This window comes from Syzygium oleosum, unplaced genomic scaffold, assembly GCF_021117445.2.
Source record: "Syzygium oleosum isolate NSW1041296 unplaced genomic scaffold, Sole_v2.1 Sole_v2.25, whole genome shotgun sequence".
Classification (NCBI taxonomy): Eukaryota; Viridiplantae; Streptophyta; class Magnoliopsida; order Myrtales; family Myrtaceae; genus Syzygium; species Syzygium oleosum.
Window position 1 is genome coordinate 3487294 of NW_026607509.1, and position 15740 is coordinate 3503033.

The 15740-nt window shown below is 41.5% G+C and overlaps 2 protein-coding genes across 3 annotated transcripts; one reads left to right on the forward strand and one right to left on the reverse strand.

Annotated features, from left to right (window-relative positions):
* Window positions 1-1169: 1169 nt before the first annotated feature.
* On the forward strand, window positions 1170-9130 carry LOC115671472 (ABC transporter C family member 10). 2 transcript variants are annotated; one of them, XM_030593042.2, is made up of 12 exons: window positions 1170-1952; window positions 2393-4487; window positions 4694-5014; window positions 5097-5183; window positions 5375-5962; window positions 6041-6205; window positions 6802-7096; window positions 7230-7444; window positions 7517-7822; window positions 7904-7967; window positions 8053-8292; window positions 8422-9130. In XM_030593042.2, exons 2-12 carry the CDS (start codon window positions 2424-2426, stop codon window positions 8532-8534), a joined length of 4458 nt encoding a protein of 1485 aa, XP_030448902.1. In that variant the 5' UTR covers window positions 1170-1952; window positions 2393-2423; the 3' UTR covers window positions 8535-9130. The 2 variants fall into 2 exon arrangements, with proteins under 2 accessions (XP_030448902.1, XP_030448904.1); XM_030593044.2 differs by having other exon boundaries at window positions 1170-1483.
* A 720-nt stretch (window positions 9131-9850) lies between these two features.
* On the reverse strand, window positions 9851-14934 carry LOC115671516 (plastidial pyruvate kinase 2). Its single transcript, XM_056302928.1, has 12 exons — window positions 14465-14934; window positions 13467-13722; window positions 13183-13353; window positions 12791-12925; window positions 12566-12676; window positions 12377-12465; window positions 11923-11985; window positions 11645-11820; window positions 11244-11346; window positions 10977-11125; window positions 10669-10777; window positions 9851-10287 (listed from the first exon to the last, which is right to left on the reverse strand). The coding sequence occupies exons 1-12, from the start codon at window positions 14696-14698 to the stop codon at window positions 10180-10182; spliced, it is 1704 nt and encodes a 567-aa protein (XP_056158903.1). The 5' UTR covers window positions 14699-14934; the 3' UTR covers window positions 9851-10179.
* Between the last annotated feature and the right edge of the window lie 806 nt (window positions 14935-15740).

The following is a 15740-nucleotide window of genomic DNA, read 5'->3' on the forward strand; positions in this document are numbered from 1 at the left end:
CTCTAATAAATTTATCCCAAATTAATTTTTTGATCATAAAAATCCCACACTGATACACTCATGATAGATTTATCATAAACTAATTTTTTTACCACAAAAAGACCCAAATCGATACATTTGTAACAAATTTATCCTTCGTTAAATTGTATTAATATCACAAAAAACCACGAAATGATGCACTTGTGATAGACGGAGGGTGAAACCCCAAACTGGTACACCCGTCAACTCCCACGTGTCATCCAACTCAGAGATTTGACTGTCAAATTTAACGGAAACTAACTGAGTGTAAAATTATCACAGGTGTACCAGTTTGGGGTTTTTATGGTCAAAAAATTAGTTTTTTGGTAAATTTATTATAGGGTTAATATCACGAAAAACCCCAAACTAGTACATCTTTGACAAATTTATTCCTAACTAATTTTTTGATCACAAAAAACTCCAAACTAGTACACCTATAACAATTTAACCCCAGACTAATTTTTTGACCACGAAAAACCCCAAATTAGTACACATGTGATAAATTTACCCCGAATTAATTTTTTGACCACCAAAAATCCCGAACTGGTACACATGTGACAAATTTACCATATGTTAGTTCCTGTTAAATTTTACTGTTAAATTGCTGAGTTTGATGACATATGTAGTTGACGGGTGTACCAGTTTGGGGTTATACACCTTTGTTTGTCACAAGTTTACGAATTTGAGGCTTTTCGCGAAATTAATCTAATTTAATAGAAGGTAAATTTGTCACAAATGTACCGATTTAAGATTTTTTATGGTTAAAAAATCAATTCGGGGTAAATTTATCACAGATGTATCAGTTTTGGGTTTTTCGTGGTCAAAAAATTAGTTCGGGGTAAAATTGTCACAAGTGTACCAATTTGAAATTTTTCGTGATCAAAAAATTAGTTTTGGGTAAATTTATCACAGGTGTACCAGTTTGAGATTTTTTATGGCCAAAAAATTAGTTCGGGGTGAAATTGTTATAAGTATATCAATTTAGAATTTTTTTTTTGTATAAACTCTTTATTATAAATGTACCGGTTAGGGGTTTTCGTGATATTTACTCCACAAAGAATGAGAAATAATAAGAACCACGTATTATTGTTGTATTTCAGCAGAGACAAAAAGTAGAAATAGGAGCCACCCAAGACGCGAAAAAACTGTCCACTTCTGAGCGACGTGAGCCATGACGTTGTGAGACACAAGCGAAACTCTACCGTCCTCGTCGTCTCCTTCCTCTTCTTCGTCCTGCGTTCCTGCGTCAAAATCCAGCCGTGACGCTGTCACGTCCTTCTCCTCTCTGCTTATAACACAGCCGCGAGACGCACAGGAAACGCAAGAGCCTCCCCGGTTTGTAGTAAAACCGCGCACGAGAAAGCGACGGGCCGCGAAATGGAAGTAGCACTGACCTGACTACCTCATTCGCTTGCCACGGAGCGCTTCTCGTGGGCGGCGATTTCGGGTCTCGTGCGATTTTCTGGTTGGTGCTCACCCTTTTGATTTCATCCTGTCCTTCTGGCTTTTCATTATTAGAAAGGGTGGATAAAAAATCTGATTCTGTTCATGGAGTTTCTTGCCAATACGGCTCTGTAAGCGTTGGCGACGACGTGCAATGGGATTCTTCGTGAGCATGTGAAGGTTTCTCGCGGAATCTTCTTTTCTCTGTATTTTAGGCTTTGAGGCAGGTGGACCCAAGTTGGTTTCGAAGTCTCCTCATCATTGTTGGAGCATCGAGTCTTTTGATAAAGAGGGGTAGACTAAGAGAGAGAGAGAGAGAGAGAGAGAGAGAGAGAGAAACGTTGCGGCGGAACTTATGAGCATTTGAACTCCTCCAACAGCCAAAACAAAAGCTTTTCTTTTTTTCTCTGGACGAGCTCTTTCAGGGGAAGAAAGAAACTCTTCTGTGAAATAAAGCCTAGAAGAAAGGTGTCGCCTTTGGACCATTTAAGGTATGCCCAGTAAAATCGAGCATTTGGTTCTTTTTGTATTTCTGTGTCATTGGGAATGTTAAAGAAAATCTGGGCAACATCTGTTTGCTAAACTTTTGGTGGATCCGAGCAGAGAATGGGGGACTCTTTCTAAGGATTTTATGAAACTATAAAGTGCAGACCGGCCACTTTGGTCTCTCTCTCTCTCTCTCTCTCTCTCTCTCTTCCATATCATGACAAAGTTTCACATGCATGTATAACTTGCGATCTATATATGTACTTATTTCTCCCAAGAAGAGTGCAAGCTGGTATTTTATGGCTCATTTAGATTCAGGAATTTTTTTTTTCTAGTTTTGATGTTGTGGCCTTTTGCTTTTTTAATTTTTCAGATTTAAGTTCTATCAAGATTCCCACTGAAATGTTCGTTTTTAATTGAGTGGTCCTTTTTTGGCGCGTAACAGAGTCCAAAGGCAGGAAGAGAGCAAGTAGAAGATGACGGGCAATATATGGGATGTGTTTTGCGGGGAATCTGAGTGCACAGATGCAGACGGAGGAGCTCGCACACCCAAGTTTTTGTCTTTCGGTCATCCTTCTACCTGTATCAACCACATCCTCGTCATTTGCTTCACCATTGTTCTATTGGTCTTGCTTTTGTTCAGTATGATTCATAAGTCATCATCAAAGTCAGTCCGCGCCCCATCTCGGTATCTAAGGCTCTCGCGATTGCAAATAGCATCGGCCATAGTGAATGGCTTTGTCGGGCTAATATACTTAGGTTTGGGCATTTGGATTTTGGAAGAGAAGCTGAGACAAATGCAGACTGCTTTACCCCTCGGCCGGTGGTTAGCGGCCGTTTTTCAAGGTTTTACGTGGTTGTTGATTGGCTTCATTGGTAGTCTTCGGATGAGAGATCTCCCAAGAACGCCGCTGCGGCTATTGGCCACTCTCGCCTTCTTGTTTGCAGGTGTGCTCTGCGTGTTATCTGTGCTCACCGCGATAACAAGCAAAGAAGTCTCTCTTAAAATAGCTTTGGACATCCTTCCATTCCTCGGGGCATCTCTTTTGTTATTTTGTACTTATTGTAAGGGATATGAAGATCTCGATAAGGATGATGCTACAAATGGAGGCCATCTGTATACTCCGCTGACCGGAGAGGCCAACGGTAGCGGCAAAGCCGATACAGTTGCACAAGTTACTCCATTTGCCAAAGCTGGATTCTTCAGCAGAATGTCATTTTGGTGGTTGAACTCTCTGATGAAAAGAGGGAGAGAGAAGACTCTTAAGGAAGAAGATGTACCAAAGTTGCGGGAGGCTGATAGAGCAGAAAATTGTTACGCGTCATTCTTGGAGCAACTGAACAGACAAAAGATAGCAGACCCCTCATTGCAACCATCTATTTTGAGGACAATAATCTTATGCCAGTGGAGAGAGATCATCATATCTGGGTTCTTTGCACTTCTGAAAATTCTCACTGTTTCTGCTGGTCCTCTGCTTCTCAATGCTTTCATTGAGGTTGCCGAGGGAAAAGAAAGCTTTAAATACGAAGGTTATGTGTTGGCGATCTCTCTCTTTTTTTCAAAGTCTTTGGAGTCTTTAGCTCAAAGGCAATGGTACTTCAGGAGCAGACTTATCGGTCTGAAAGTGAGGTCCTTACTATCAGCAGCAGTTTATAGGAAACAGTTGAGATTGTCCAATGCTGCTCGGCTGATGCATTCAGGAGGTGAGATCATGAATTACGTGAGTGTTGATGCATATAGAATTGGAGAATTTCCTTTTTGGTTTCATCAGACATGGACAACAAGCCTCCAGCTCTGCATCGCACTTTTGATTCTATTTCGTGCTGTGGGGTTGGCGACAATTGCGTCTTTGGTAGTTATCATTCTTACGGTGCTTTGTAATACACCGCTTGCAAAGTTGCAGCATAAGTTCCAGACGAGACTTATGACAGCACAAGATGAGAGGCTGAAGGCATGCAATGAGGCTCTAGTGAACATGAAAGTTTTGAAATTATATGCTTGGGAAGTTCATTTTAAGAATGTCATCGAAAGCTTGAGGATGGTGGAATACAAATGGTTATCAGCTGTGCAGCTACGGAAGGCATATAATAGTGTTCTTTTCTGGTCCTCACCCGTTTTGGTTTCAGCTGCCACATTCGGGGCATGTTATTTCCTCAACATTCCTCTGCACGCTAATAACGTCTTCACATTCGTGGCTACTTTGCGCCTTGTTCAGGACCCAATCCGATCTATTCCTGATGTGATTGGTGTGGTAATTCAAGCAAAGGTCGCATTTACACGGATCGTGAAGTTTCTCGAGGCTCCGGAGCTGCAGAATACAAATTTCAGGCAGAAGAGAAACTTTGAGAGAGTAGACCATACAATTAAGATAAAGTCGGCAAGTTTCTCATGGGAAGGGAAATCACTGAATCCCACTCTTAGGAACATTAACCTTGAGGTCAGGCCTGGTGAAAAAGTCGCTATATGTGGAGAAGTCGGTTCAGGAAAATCGACCCTTTTGGCAGCAATTCTAGGAGAAGTTCCAAATACTCAAGGAACTGTAAGTTCTAAATTTCCTCCCTGTTTTTGTTGTGCTCTAAGACCTTATTTGGATGGGCCTAAAAAAGAACTTATTCAAATGGCCCACCGTAGAATTTTATCCCCTGTTAATGTTTCAGTCCGAAATCTTCTTAGTGGTAACAATTCCCAGATTTCAAGGTTAGTGTTTTCATTTGATGCTAATTCCCTTGTCCACTTAATTTTCAGATTCAAGTGTATGGGAAGATCGCCTATGTTTCTCAGAATGCATGGATCCAGACCGGGAGCATACAAGAAAACATTTTATTCGGTTCTGCAATGGATAGTCGGCGTTACCAAGAGACGCTTGAGAGATGTTCATTGGTGAAAGATCTAGAGTTGCTTCCCTATGGTGACCTCACTGAAATTGGCGAAAGAGGAGTTAATCTCAGTGGCGGCCAGAAGCAGCGGATTCAACTTGCTCGTGCTCTCTACCAGGATGCCGACATATACCTGCTAGATGACCCTTTTAGTGCTGTAGATGCACATACTGCTACCAGCCTATTTAATGTAATTATTTAATATTCTGATTTGCTGCAATAATTGCAATGTCTCAACCATTTGATCAAGTCTGACCCGCTTCCTTTTGCAGGAATACATTGTGGAAGCACTTTCTGGGAAGACAGTCCTACTAGTGACTCATCAAGTTGATTTCCTTCCCTCATTTGATTGTGTCCTGGTTAGTATATTTTCATTGTCTCAATGTGAAGCTGTTAACTTCCACTTAAATTATTGGTTGTGATATCTTTCTTTGTTCTTTGTCATTTGGAGTCAGCGACTTTTGCATGCTTTCTTGTGCAAACTCAAACATGCATTTGTAAGTTTGTCACATATCCCTGCAAATAGACCTTACTAACAATATTATAACAGTTGATGGCAGATGGAGAAATTCTGCAAGCAGCTCCTTACCATCAGTTACTCGCCTCTAGCCAAGAGTTTCAAGACCTTGTCCATGCACACAAAGAGACTGCCGGATCTGAAAGACTCGCGGAGGTTACTTCTTCCTCAAAACAGGGAACATCCTTGCAAGAGATTAAGAAGACATACTTAGGAAAACCACAGAAAGCGCCAAAAGGCGGTCAATTGATCAAACAAGAGGAAAGGGAGATTGGAGACACGGGGTTTAAACCTTACCTACAATATCTGAATCAGAATAAAGGCTATATATACTTTGCTATGGCCTGTCTTTCTCAAGTTATATTTGTAGCTTGTCAAATATCTCAAAACTCTTGGATGGCAGCAAATGTGGAGAATCCTCAAGTTACCACATTGCATTTGATCTCGGTTTACTTGGTGATCGGGTTTTCCTCCCTGTTGTTTTTGCTGTCTAGATCACTCTTTGTTGTTGTTCTTGGCCTTCAGTCGTCAAAGTCTCTCTTTTCTCAGCTGCTAAACTCCCTCTTCCGCGCACCAATGTCTTTCTATGATTCAACACCCCTGGGGAGAATACTTAGTAGGGTAAGCATCTCAAAAAGTCATTATGAAGAATGAAAGGCATTTGTATCATGTGTATATAAACTCGTCCTTCTCATGCAGGTCTCCTCTGATCTCAGCATTGTGGATATCGATGTCCCATTCAGTTTTGTTTTTGCTGTTGGAGCAACAACCAATACATATTCTAATCTTGGAGTACTTGCGGTTGTTACATGGCAAGTCCTTTTTGTGTCGATTCCGATGATATATTTCGCAATTCAGTTACAGGTAAAACTTATGACTTGCTGACAGTCACTGCAGTTCTGCAATACTTTCGGTTAGCCGTAAAGAATCACGATAAGAGAAATTAGTTTTGTTTTTCACCTAATACGGGCTGGACACATCTTTGTTGTTCCAGTGGTATTATTTGGTCCTAAATATAAGTAAATCCAAATATAAATTAACAGTATAGTCAGTTAAAAGCCATTGTGGGCAAAGTCATCCAAGAAAGATTTGATTGTGACGACACTTGTACTTCAAGAAAAGAGGGGATCTTCAGTAATATTTAATGGTTGCCTAAAATGTTCAAATAGGAACTTGCACTTTTTTGCGAACATTTGAGCTGAACTCTACAAGATCACAAGTCGGAAACATTTTATCACACTGAAGAGATGCAGACTCAGTTAGATTAGGAATTTTGTCTTGCTGAGTGAAGTTATGAATTGATGCTCAGCCGACAACAATGTTCTGCTTTCACATGGTAGCGTGACTCCTTTATGACATCCTCATTTCAGCTTGCATGTGTTTTTCATCGGATATGTTTAAGTGTGTATGTTTATTTATTTTCCGTCTAGAACCTAATCGAACTTGAACTTGGCTTACAGAGATACTATTTTTCATCTGCAAAGGAGTTGATGCGACTCAATGGCACGACCAAGTCTTATGTTGCAAATCATCTTGCTGAGTCAGTGGCAGGGGCAACGTCCATAAGAGCTTTTGAAGTGGAGGAAAGGTTCTTTAGAAAGAACCTGGAACTCATCGATGAGAATGCTAGTCCCTTTTTCCACAGTTTTGCAGCTAATGAATGGTTGATACAGCGTCTAGAAACACTTAGTGCTGCCGTTCTGTCCTCCACGGCACTCTGCATGGCTTTGCTTCCTCCAGGAACATTTAGCCCTGGTCAGTTAATGTTTTTTATCTTTCTTGATTATGAACGAGCATTTATATTTTATGGTTAGTCAATTGGAATTTGACGGAAGATAGATCAACTGCCTAAAACTTTGTTGTGGTTGCCCGTTACGTTGTGTAACAGGATTCATCGGAATGGCATTATCTTATGGTCTTTCCCTGAATGTTTCCCTTGTCTTCTCGATTCAAAACCAATGCACTCTAGCGAATCATATAATATCAGTGGAGAGGCTTAACCAGTACATGCACATACCAAGCGAAGCGCCTCTCCTGATAGAAGAAAACCGACCTCCTACCAACTGGCCATCTGTGGGGAAAGTCGAGATTGTTGATCTGCAGGTAAACTTTTGCTCCCACTGATTAGTTCAAGGACTGAACATAATCAGATTACTGAATCTTGATGCAAAACAGATAAGGTATAGGCCCGATACGCCCCTTGTTCTTCGAGGGATCAGTTGCACTTTTGAAGGAGGACATAAGATAGGCATCGTCGGTCGAACTGGCAGTGGGAAGACGACCTTGATTGGTGCTCTATTCCGTCTAGTGGAACCCGCAGGAGGGAAAGTTCTTGTAGATGGTGTTGATATCACCAAGATTGGACTTCAGGATCTCAGGTCACGGTTCGCGATTATACCTCAAGAGCCCACTCTTTTCAACGGGACAGTGAGATATAACTTGGACCCCTTATCTCAACACACTGACCAAGAAATTTGGGAGGTAAACCCTGTTTCTCTTTGTCCTGGAATATATGTGTTAGAAACTATTGATGTTTCCAACTGAGGTAATGCACATAAACAGGTTCTTGGGAAGTGTCAGCTCCAAGATGCGGTTCAGGAGAAACAAGAGGGACTCGACTCCATGGGTAAGGCTCTATGTTAAAGCCATGAACTTGCCTCCTTGATAGTGTTTTAAGTAGTAACTTACGACAGCCACACTTTATTATTCAGTTGTGGAAGACGGGTCGAATTGGAGCATGGGGCAACGGCAATTGTTCTGCTTGGGCCGCACGCTTCTGAGGAGAAGCCGGATTCTGGTGCTCGACGAAGCAACTGCATCGATAGACAATGCGACCGACTTGATTTTACAGAGAACCATCCGTGCCGAATTCGCTGATTGCACTGTGATCACCGTGGCTCACAGAATACCGACCGTAATGGATTGCACAAAGGTCCTTGCCATTAGTGATGGTGAGTTCCACTCCCTAAAGCTAGCTTCATTTAGATTGAACCCACTGAAAAACAACTATCCTACCTCGATTTTACGGATCAAAATTTCAAATTTCCACGTCTTCATCGAGCCGGTTTCTTGTATCACAGGCAAGCTAGTGGAGTATGACGAGCCAATGAAGCTGATGAAAAGAGAGGACTCGCTGTTCGGGCAGCTAGTTAAGGAATACTGGTCGCACTCGCACGCTGCAGAGACCCTTTGAAGCAAAAAATCGGGTTCCTCACGAAGCATTCTTCGATTCCCCTTCTCGGGTGTTTTAGCAATCAGGGGGGGGGGGGGGGTTTGTAACTAGATTGTTCAATTGTACAATAATGCGGGGGTGAAGTAGAAGAGGAGTAACATTAGGAGATCGATATTTCTGTATTGTCTCTTTAGGTGTATCAGTATCAAGCAAATGTGCTCTTTATGAATGAGCAATAGGCAATGGGGAAAGAGCACCTCCTTAGAAAGTAGCTCTCCAGTATCACTACTAGCCCTCTCTCTCTCTCTCTCTCTCTCTCTCTCTCTCTCTCTCTCTCTCTCTCTCTCAGAGCCAAGAAAAGACGGAGATAATACTCTCATCTGCCCACCGCACACGTCCCATCTTCCGAGTCTCCACCATGAACTCGCCGGCGGCCACCTCTGGCGGCATGCATGCATAGGGACGACGCTAGCTAATGGTAGCTTGAAGGAAACCTTTTGCATTTTTTATTTCTTAAAACTTCATTGCTGGATTAGTGTTATTCAATTTGGACAATTGGTTCGGGAATTTTCTTATGGTCCCATGCATTTTTTATCCATTGATTAATTATTATCGCTTATACACGATCGATGTTTATTTTTCACAAAACAAACGAAGCCCGAGTTACTTAACATGCTGAAAGGTTGCTACCATCTTGAGAAAATTACTAACATAGTGTCTCCTGTAATTAAATAGGGTAGGGAAGAGTAGATGGACCGTTTATATTATCGGAGCTATATACTATGTCTATTGGACAGATTGTATCTGATATCTACCAGATATGAATCATGCTTTAATATGGTCTACCCGGAGGCAAAAGGCCTCAAGGTAAAAACAAGAAGAATGGTATACGATTTACTTTTTCTTGATAAGAGCGGAGGCGCACGAGGAGTGAGTAGGGCCCTCAATTGACTTACAGAAAGCAGATTGCGTTTACGGGACCGGCCTCGCCTGATGGGCAGTTGTAGCTTCGATGCCACCTTGACCGGACATCCAAGCAGTGATTGAAGTAGGTCCCAATGCTGGCCAAACCCTTTTCTTGATTTGCCAAAAGAAAACAACTACACCGTGTTTATTTAATATGCAGTAGCGAGAACATGGACTAAATAGCAGATACCCTGCCACCGGTGATAAGGCGACACCCTTGCGGCAAGACTAAAGTGAGCTGTCAATCACCACACTCGTTTTTGGCAAAGTTTCTCTATAGCATCATCCCTTCTACAGCGGCTTGTAGAAATATATGAACCCGCATGAGCTTCTATGAGCTATTGTGGTCTTAGATAGGGAGTGCAAGAAGATAAACGAAAGGAACAGATATAATAAAGAGGAGATGAGCATCACTACGCTACAGTTTCCAGCTACATCCTCAACCACGATAGAGATGGGGTTTCTAACCCCTCAGGATGCAATTCCCTGGAGGGCCTAATCCTCAACAAGCACTGGAAGTATAAAACTTTTGCAAAGAGTAATTTGAGTCGAACTGGGAACATGTAATTCAGACAAAACAAAACTTAAAAAATTAGGGCGAGCCAAAAAGGCCGGATTGGCATGGATCTCAACTTTTCCCAACCTGTTTTAAGCCTCGCCTGATTGAGGAAGTTCAGCTTCTTGAGTTTCCTTCTCACAGCTACACTTTGCGCACCTGAATGTTGTGCGTGGACTGGAAACGCCAAATAGGCTGTCTACCACTCTGTAAGAGTGCAACCTCTTCTCCTTCTTTGACCATACCTTGCTTCTGAGAATGAAAGCCAGAAATCTTAAGCTTAAGGAAACAAAAACGGGTATCCACTAAAAAAAAGAGCAAAAAAGAAAACTCATTAGTCCTGAGAGCCACTTGGAATTAGGAATGATTTAAGAAGAAGAATCAGCATGCATAGCTGCAACTACAGAGTTTCCAAATGAATGCTCACAAAAAGATTTTTAGTGCAAATATCATTGGAACTTTGAAGCATCTGGCAGCCCAAAATGAAGTCAGCCATCGTTACAGGAGCGAAACACACGTGTGTGCTTTCAAATACGTCAGCCCAGGTTCAGCTAGTAAAACACAAATTATTAAGCAAATAGATGCACTGTTCATAGAACCGATTACTAAGAGTAAATGCCCCAGTAAGTTTACCCGCAGCACCGCCAACGCATTAGCAAAGGTTTGTTCAGCATCATCAGAGAACTCCATGTAGATCGGGCACACTCCTTGATATAAAGCCAGTCTCTGCTGTATCCTCTTCCTACATTGGCATTAATAATGCAAATTTTTTACCAAACATAAAGTTGGCAAATCCCATTGCACATAATTTAGTTGGATTTGAATAAATGAGTCTCTACGGATATCAATCCAGTCCACTCAGTAGAGATGGATCATAACAGGTACAGTATATCATTTTGATTGCATTCCACTACAACATATAACGGCATTCCTTTACTTACTCATTTGTGAAGGCAAATATAGTTCCAGAAGGGCGATAATGGCTTAGCAAAATGGCCATGAAACCAGTTCTGGTGAAGACAACAGTTGAGATTCCAAGAGTGTTTGACATCATGGTAGCATGATAGGCAAACATCTCACTCATATGGTTCTACATGAAAAAAGAATGCCATGGTCATTGTTTAGGTTTGAACGTCAAACACAAATGAATAAATAGAGGATAGGCTCAATAAGAAGCTGCAGACTATATGGATGACGCATTAAGAGACCTTAAAGGCTTGGCCAAGGTTAGATGGCATTTCATCAGCAGCACTGGTTGCTTCAGTCCTTAATGAGACTGTGTGCATGACTTTCACAGCCTTCAATGGGAACCTACGAGAGGGTGAGATGATGTTGTCAGGATGTATGATTTGCCTATTACCTTATCTTCAAGAGATCTATATTCACCATGTCACTATTTGGAAAGAACCACAAAATACCGAACTCAGCTTTGAGCCTTCCAAGCTTTAAACTGAATTCATGTACTAATGCAATCAAACTCTGTAGGAAAACACTCCCCATTTTCCAAACAGTGAATCATACCAGTTGTTTCCTCTCAGGCAGAAAGAATCCTTATAGCAACCGAACAATCTTTGAACCCACATTAAGTCAAATATGAAGAACTGCTTACTTTCCATGAGCAGTCTCGCCAGAAAGCATGACTGCATCAGCACCCTCTCGAACAGCGATAGCAATGTCTGACACTTCTGCCCTAGTTGGTGTCGGATGAACAATCATGCTTTCCAACATGTTTGTGGCCACAATAACAGCCTTACCCATGCTGCGGCACATCCGGATTATTTCTTCCTGCAATGGAATGAGTACAGTTACATATGTGGACTGCTGTAACAACTTACAGAAAATTAACAAGAAATATTCTTCTCTTATCCAATTTGAAAAGGAAAGTACTTGCAAAAGTGGAACTTCTTCAATGGGGAGCTCCGCCCCAAGATCTCCTCTAGCAACCATGGCCTGAAATCCATATTGGCAAACTACTAAGATAATAGCTACATAGAGCTCAATCGATTCCTTATAATCAGCAAGAGAACAAGGTGCCACTTCAGCAATTTAAGTTAAAATATGCAAGCAACCCATTCATTCATGTTAGGAAAAATGACTATGGGAATGGGTGTCTCGAGGCAGATATATTGTTTAACACCGGTGACACCATGCATATTACTCATCCAGATGATAGAACACAAGTTTTCTTGTTTAACTTTGCATTCCCTGGTACTGGATAGTTGCAGTTAAAAATCAAGTAATATGTCACAGAATTGCATAAGGGAACCCATTCATCATAATTCGAAAGGAGAAGCTAGACCAGAGATAGACTTATGTGATGTCAAAAAGTTCAGATCATCACCCCATCAGATGCTGTAATAATTGAATGCAAATTCGGTATGGAGTCAGCACTTTCAATTTTCACGATAACATGAATATCAGCATCACAGCCTGCAAAGTTTAAAGGTAATAGGTAAGAAGTAATATGGAGCAGAACTAGACGTTATTAGTACTCATTGGAAACAAGAAAAGTATTTAAGCAAGTACTAACTTTTCAGGTAGTTTTTCAACTCATGAACAACTTGTGCGTCTTTAACAAAGGAAACAGCATAAAAGTCAACTTTATTCTCCACGCCAAACTTGATATCATCCCAGTCCTTCTCTGTACGTGAACAACAAATGCAGTCACATAATGCGTCTAATCAGCAATGTACTTCTATAGCAAGTAGTCACATGGAACACGATTAGAAATGTATATTATCATCTGACATCCAACCAGTGATGGAAGGCAATGTAGCGCTTTTTCCCCGGACATTTAGATGTCTCCTGGACTTCAGCTCTCCTCCATCAACAACTGCACATTTTACTGAATCTTCCGTCTTCGACTTCACCGTTAATGACATCATACCACCTAACATTGATACAATGTAAGAGAAGTGCATAACTATTTATAGTGCATGCGTGATATTTTTCTCTTTTTAGCCGTAAGAACGGCATGCATGAAAGAAATGTGAACTCAGTGTCTTCTTAATTAATGAATGTTGACAAAGCATGAACCACGGCATAACAGTGCTGAAGAAAAAAACCAATCGGTGGAATTTGTATCATCAAGGAGCATACAAATGCAATTAGATCTATAATGGGTTCTAAAGAAAACTTTGATCATACCATCAACAAGAAGCATGTCACCCACTTCTACATCATTAACAAAATCATCATAATTAACGCTGACACAGTCCGCCGTTCCAACCCCTCTACGGATTGTGAAGGTGAATTCCTGTCCAGTAGTTAACATAATTGGTTGTGGAAGGTCCCCACTCCTAACCTCGGGGCCCTGAAGTAAAGCAACAAAAACACTGTGTCACAGCAAGATAAAGCTATGGAACATAGAATCACCGTAGAGAACCTGCTTCTGAGCCTTATGAGGGGATAATGAGAGGAACCTGCCTTAGTATCAAGCATTATGGCGATGACATTATCTTTGGACTGAGCATTGTATTCCTTGACCAGATCAATGACTTTCTGATGAGAAGCATGGTCTCCATGAGACATGTTCAGCCTAGCAACATTCATACCAGCTTCAGCTAGCTTCCATATCATTTCTTTTGTGTTGGTGGAAGGACCTATTGTGCAAACAATCTTAGTCTTCCGCCTAACCATAGGCGTGGACCACATGCCCACCGACATGTCACTGAGATGCTGAACTCCCTGAAATTTTGAAAGGAAAAACAATTCTCATCTCTTCAAAAAAACAAACGGGTGGATGCATAACACTTACTTCTCTCATAAAGCGTATTTCATATGATATACGACGTAGGAAAACTGATTTTTCATATAGTGACTAGTGCCCTAAAATGATTGGTCTTTCAAGCCAATATATTGCATTTCCCGGCGTAGTTAGCATGAGATTGATGCTAAGAATACCAAACTGATTCGGCAAAATTGTTCATATAGAGGTGCAAACAGTAAGTAGGCATTTAAGCAAGCGAATTAAGTTCGACACACGATGATAAACGGCCGCATGACTTTGCAAACCACTACCATAAATCATCCATCGAATCTCCGTCGTTATTCTTAGCCTGACCTAACGCCATGTGCTGGTGCACAAAACGGATTACAGAAGCAAATCTCCATTGTGTCTAGGTCCTTAAAATGGGGTCCTGGTCTGATTACGAGCTGCACATTGCGATTGGTTATCACACTCCAGAGTCTCCAGACAGGAATCACCCCATCCAGTTGATGAACTTGCCATTCCAGTGAGCACACTGATCAAATGCCAGTCGTCTCCTTCCTTTCGAGCTAAAATTTGAATCCAGCATCATTTCCATAACGCAAGCTAAACTACTTCCAGACTCGAACCAAAACCAACCGCACTTCTTCCGTCCATAATCCATCCCGCCGATACGACGATCCAAACAGTTCACGAGCCAGAAAGCAGAAAGCGCCGTACCTGGGGAGCATCCTCGGGCGACACGGGCACGACCTTGGGCTCGGCATTCGCGGTCCTCCTCGCGGCGATCCTCCCGCTCCTCGGAACCGCCCGCGGGCTCCTCTTGCCGCCGCGGGCCAGCGCGTTGGAGCCGAAGCCGGACAGCTTCAGCTTCTCCGCCCGGTCCTCCGTAGGTCCGCCGCCGGGACGGAGCAGCGAGCCCTGGATCGATCTGGTGGCCACCAAATTCGCCATCTTTGCTGCTGACGAAGAACAGTTCGCAGGTCTAGGGTGGGAAGAAGACAATTGGCAGGTCGATGCAATGTGCTGGGAGCGTGTCGACGAAGAAGAAGAGCGGAGTGAGGTCGGTTAGTGCTGAACTTGGAAATGCCGCCGCCGAGTTTGGCGCTTTTGGGGGAGAAGAAGCAGGAGGAGAGTTTTGCTTAGTTTGTATCGAAAGAAGAAATGGTCGCTCGCTGCTGTGCGCAAAAACTTCCACGAGAACGGTTGGCTTTTTGGTAATTAATGGGCCGTGTTTTCTTGTGAGATGATTTGTTCCTAATCTTTAAAAAAAAAAAAAAAAAACCCATGTTGGTCAGTGGCTTGGCAGTTGGTACTACTGATTAAGCCCCGCTTAGTTTAAAATAATTTTATTTTTTTCAAAATATTAATTCCATGTAGACAATAAAAAGAACGGTGCATCGAAATTATGAAATTCTCTTATATTAAAAATCATTTTAAAAACAATTCATGAACAGTGATCGTTCTTGTGGGAGAGAGAGAATTTAATTATTTGAAATTATAAAAGCTGTTTATGGATCTTTCTATTAAATTCAAAATATTATCTAAATCCCCTAAAATTATATTTGAATCTCCATAAGAGCATTTATTTATTAAAAAAGGTTTAACGTGTTTTGCCTTAATTAGAGTTACATTATGTCAGTCGCTACTTGTTAGATCTGAAAATGAGTAATATGTTAAAAATAAATATTAAGAGCTCTTCTTTTCTTTATTTCCTTTTGGCCTGACATTTTTTTTTTTTTGGGTCAGATTTTGGCCTGAAAGTTTAAGAGCTACTGAATGTGTTCAGATTTTCACTCGATACCATGGATGCATCTAAATCGCGCACAACTCTTTCTTTATCGAATATGTATATGGTTTAGGGATCAATTTTGGTAAAACTTTACTTACTAGTATATTTTTCGAATCAACTATTCAACTTGTAATCTGTCTAATCAAGTCCTCGAAGTTGCGTAACTTTCTAATCAACTCTGTCCAGCTTCAAATCTAGCTAATT

Excerpts from the sequence above, each read along its gene's own strand:
- LOC115671472 (XM_030593042.2), top strand. The coding sequence starts at position 2,424 with ATGACGGGCAATATATGGGATGTGTTTTGCGGGGAATCTGAGTGCACA. Across the intron at positions 5,015-5,096 it reads CTGCTACCAGCCTATTTAAT|GAATACATTGTGGAAGCACT; the intron begins GTAATTATTTAA and ends TTCCTTTTGCAG. Across the intron at positions 7,445-7,516 it reads TCGAGATTGTTGATCTGCAG|ATAAGGTATAGGCCCGATAC; the intron begins GTAAACTTTTGC and ends GATGCAAAACAG.
- LOC115671516 (XM_056302928.1), bottom strand. The coding sequence starts at position 14,698 with ATGGCGAATTTGGTGGCCACCAGATCGATCCAGGGCTCGCTGCTCCGT. Across the intron at positions 11,986-12,376 it reads TTATTACAGCATCTGATGGG|GCCATGGTTGCTAGAGGAGA; the intron begins GTGATGATCTGA and ends TATGGATTTCAG. Across the intron at positions 11,126-11,243 it reads ACCTTGGCCAAGCCTTTAAG|AACCATATGAGTGAGATGTT; the intron begins GTCTCTTAATGC and ends TTTTTCATGTAG.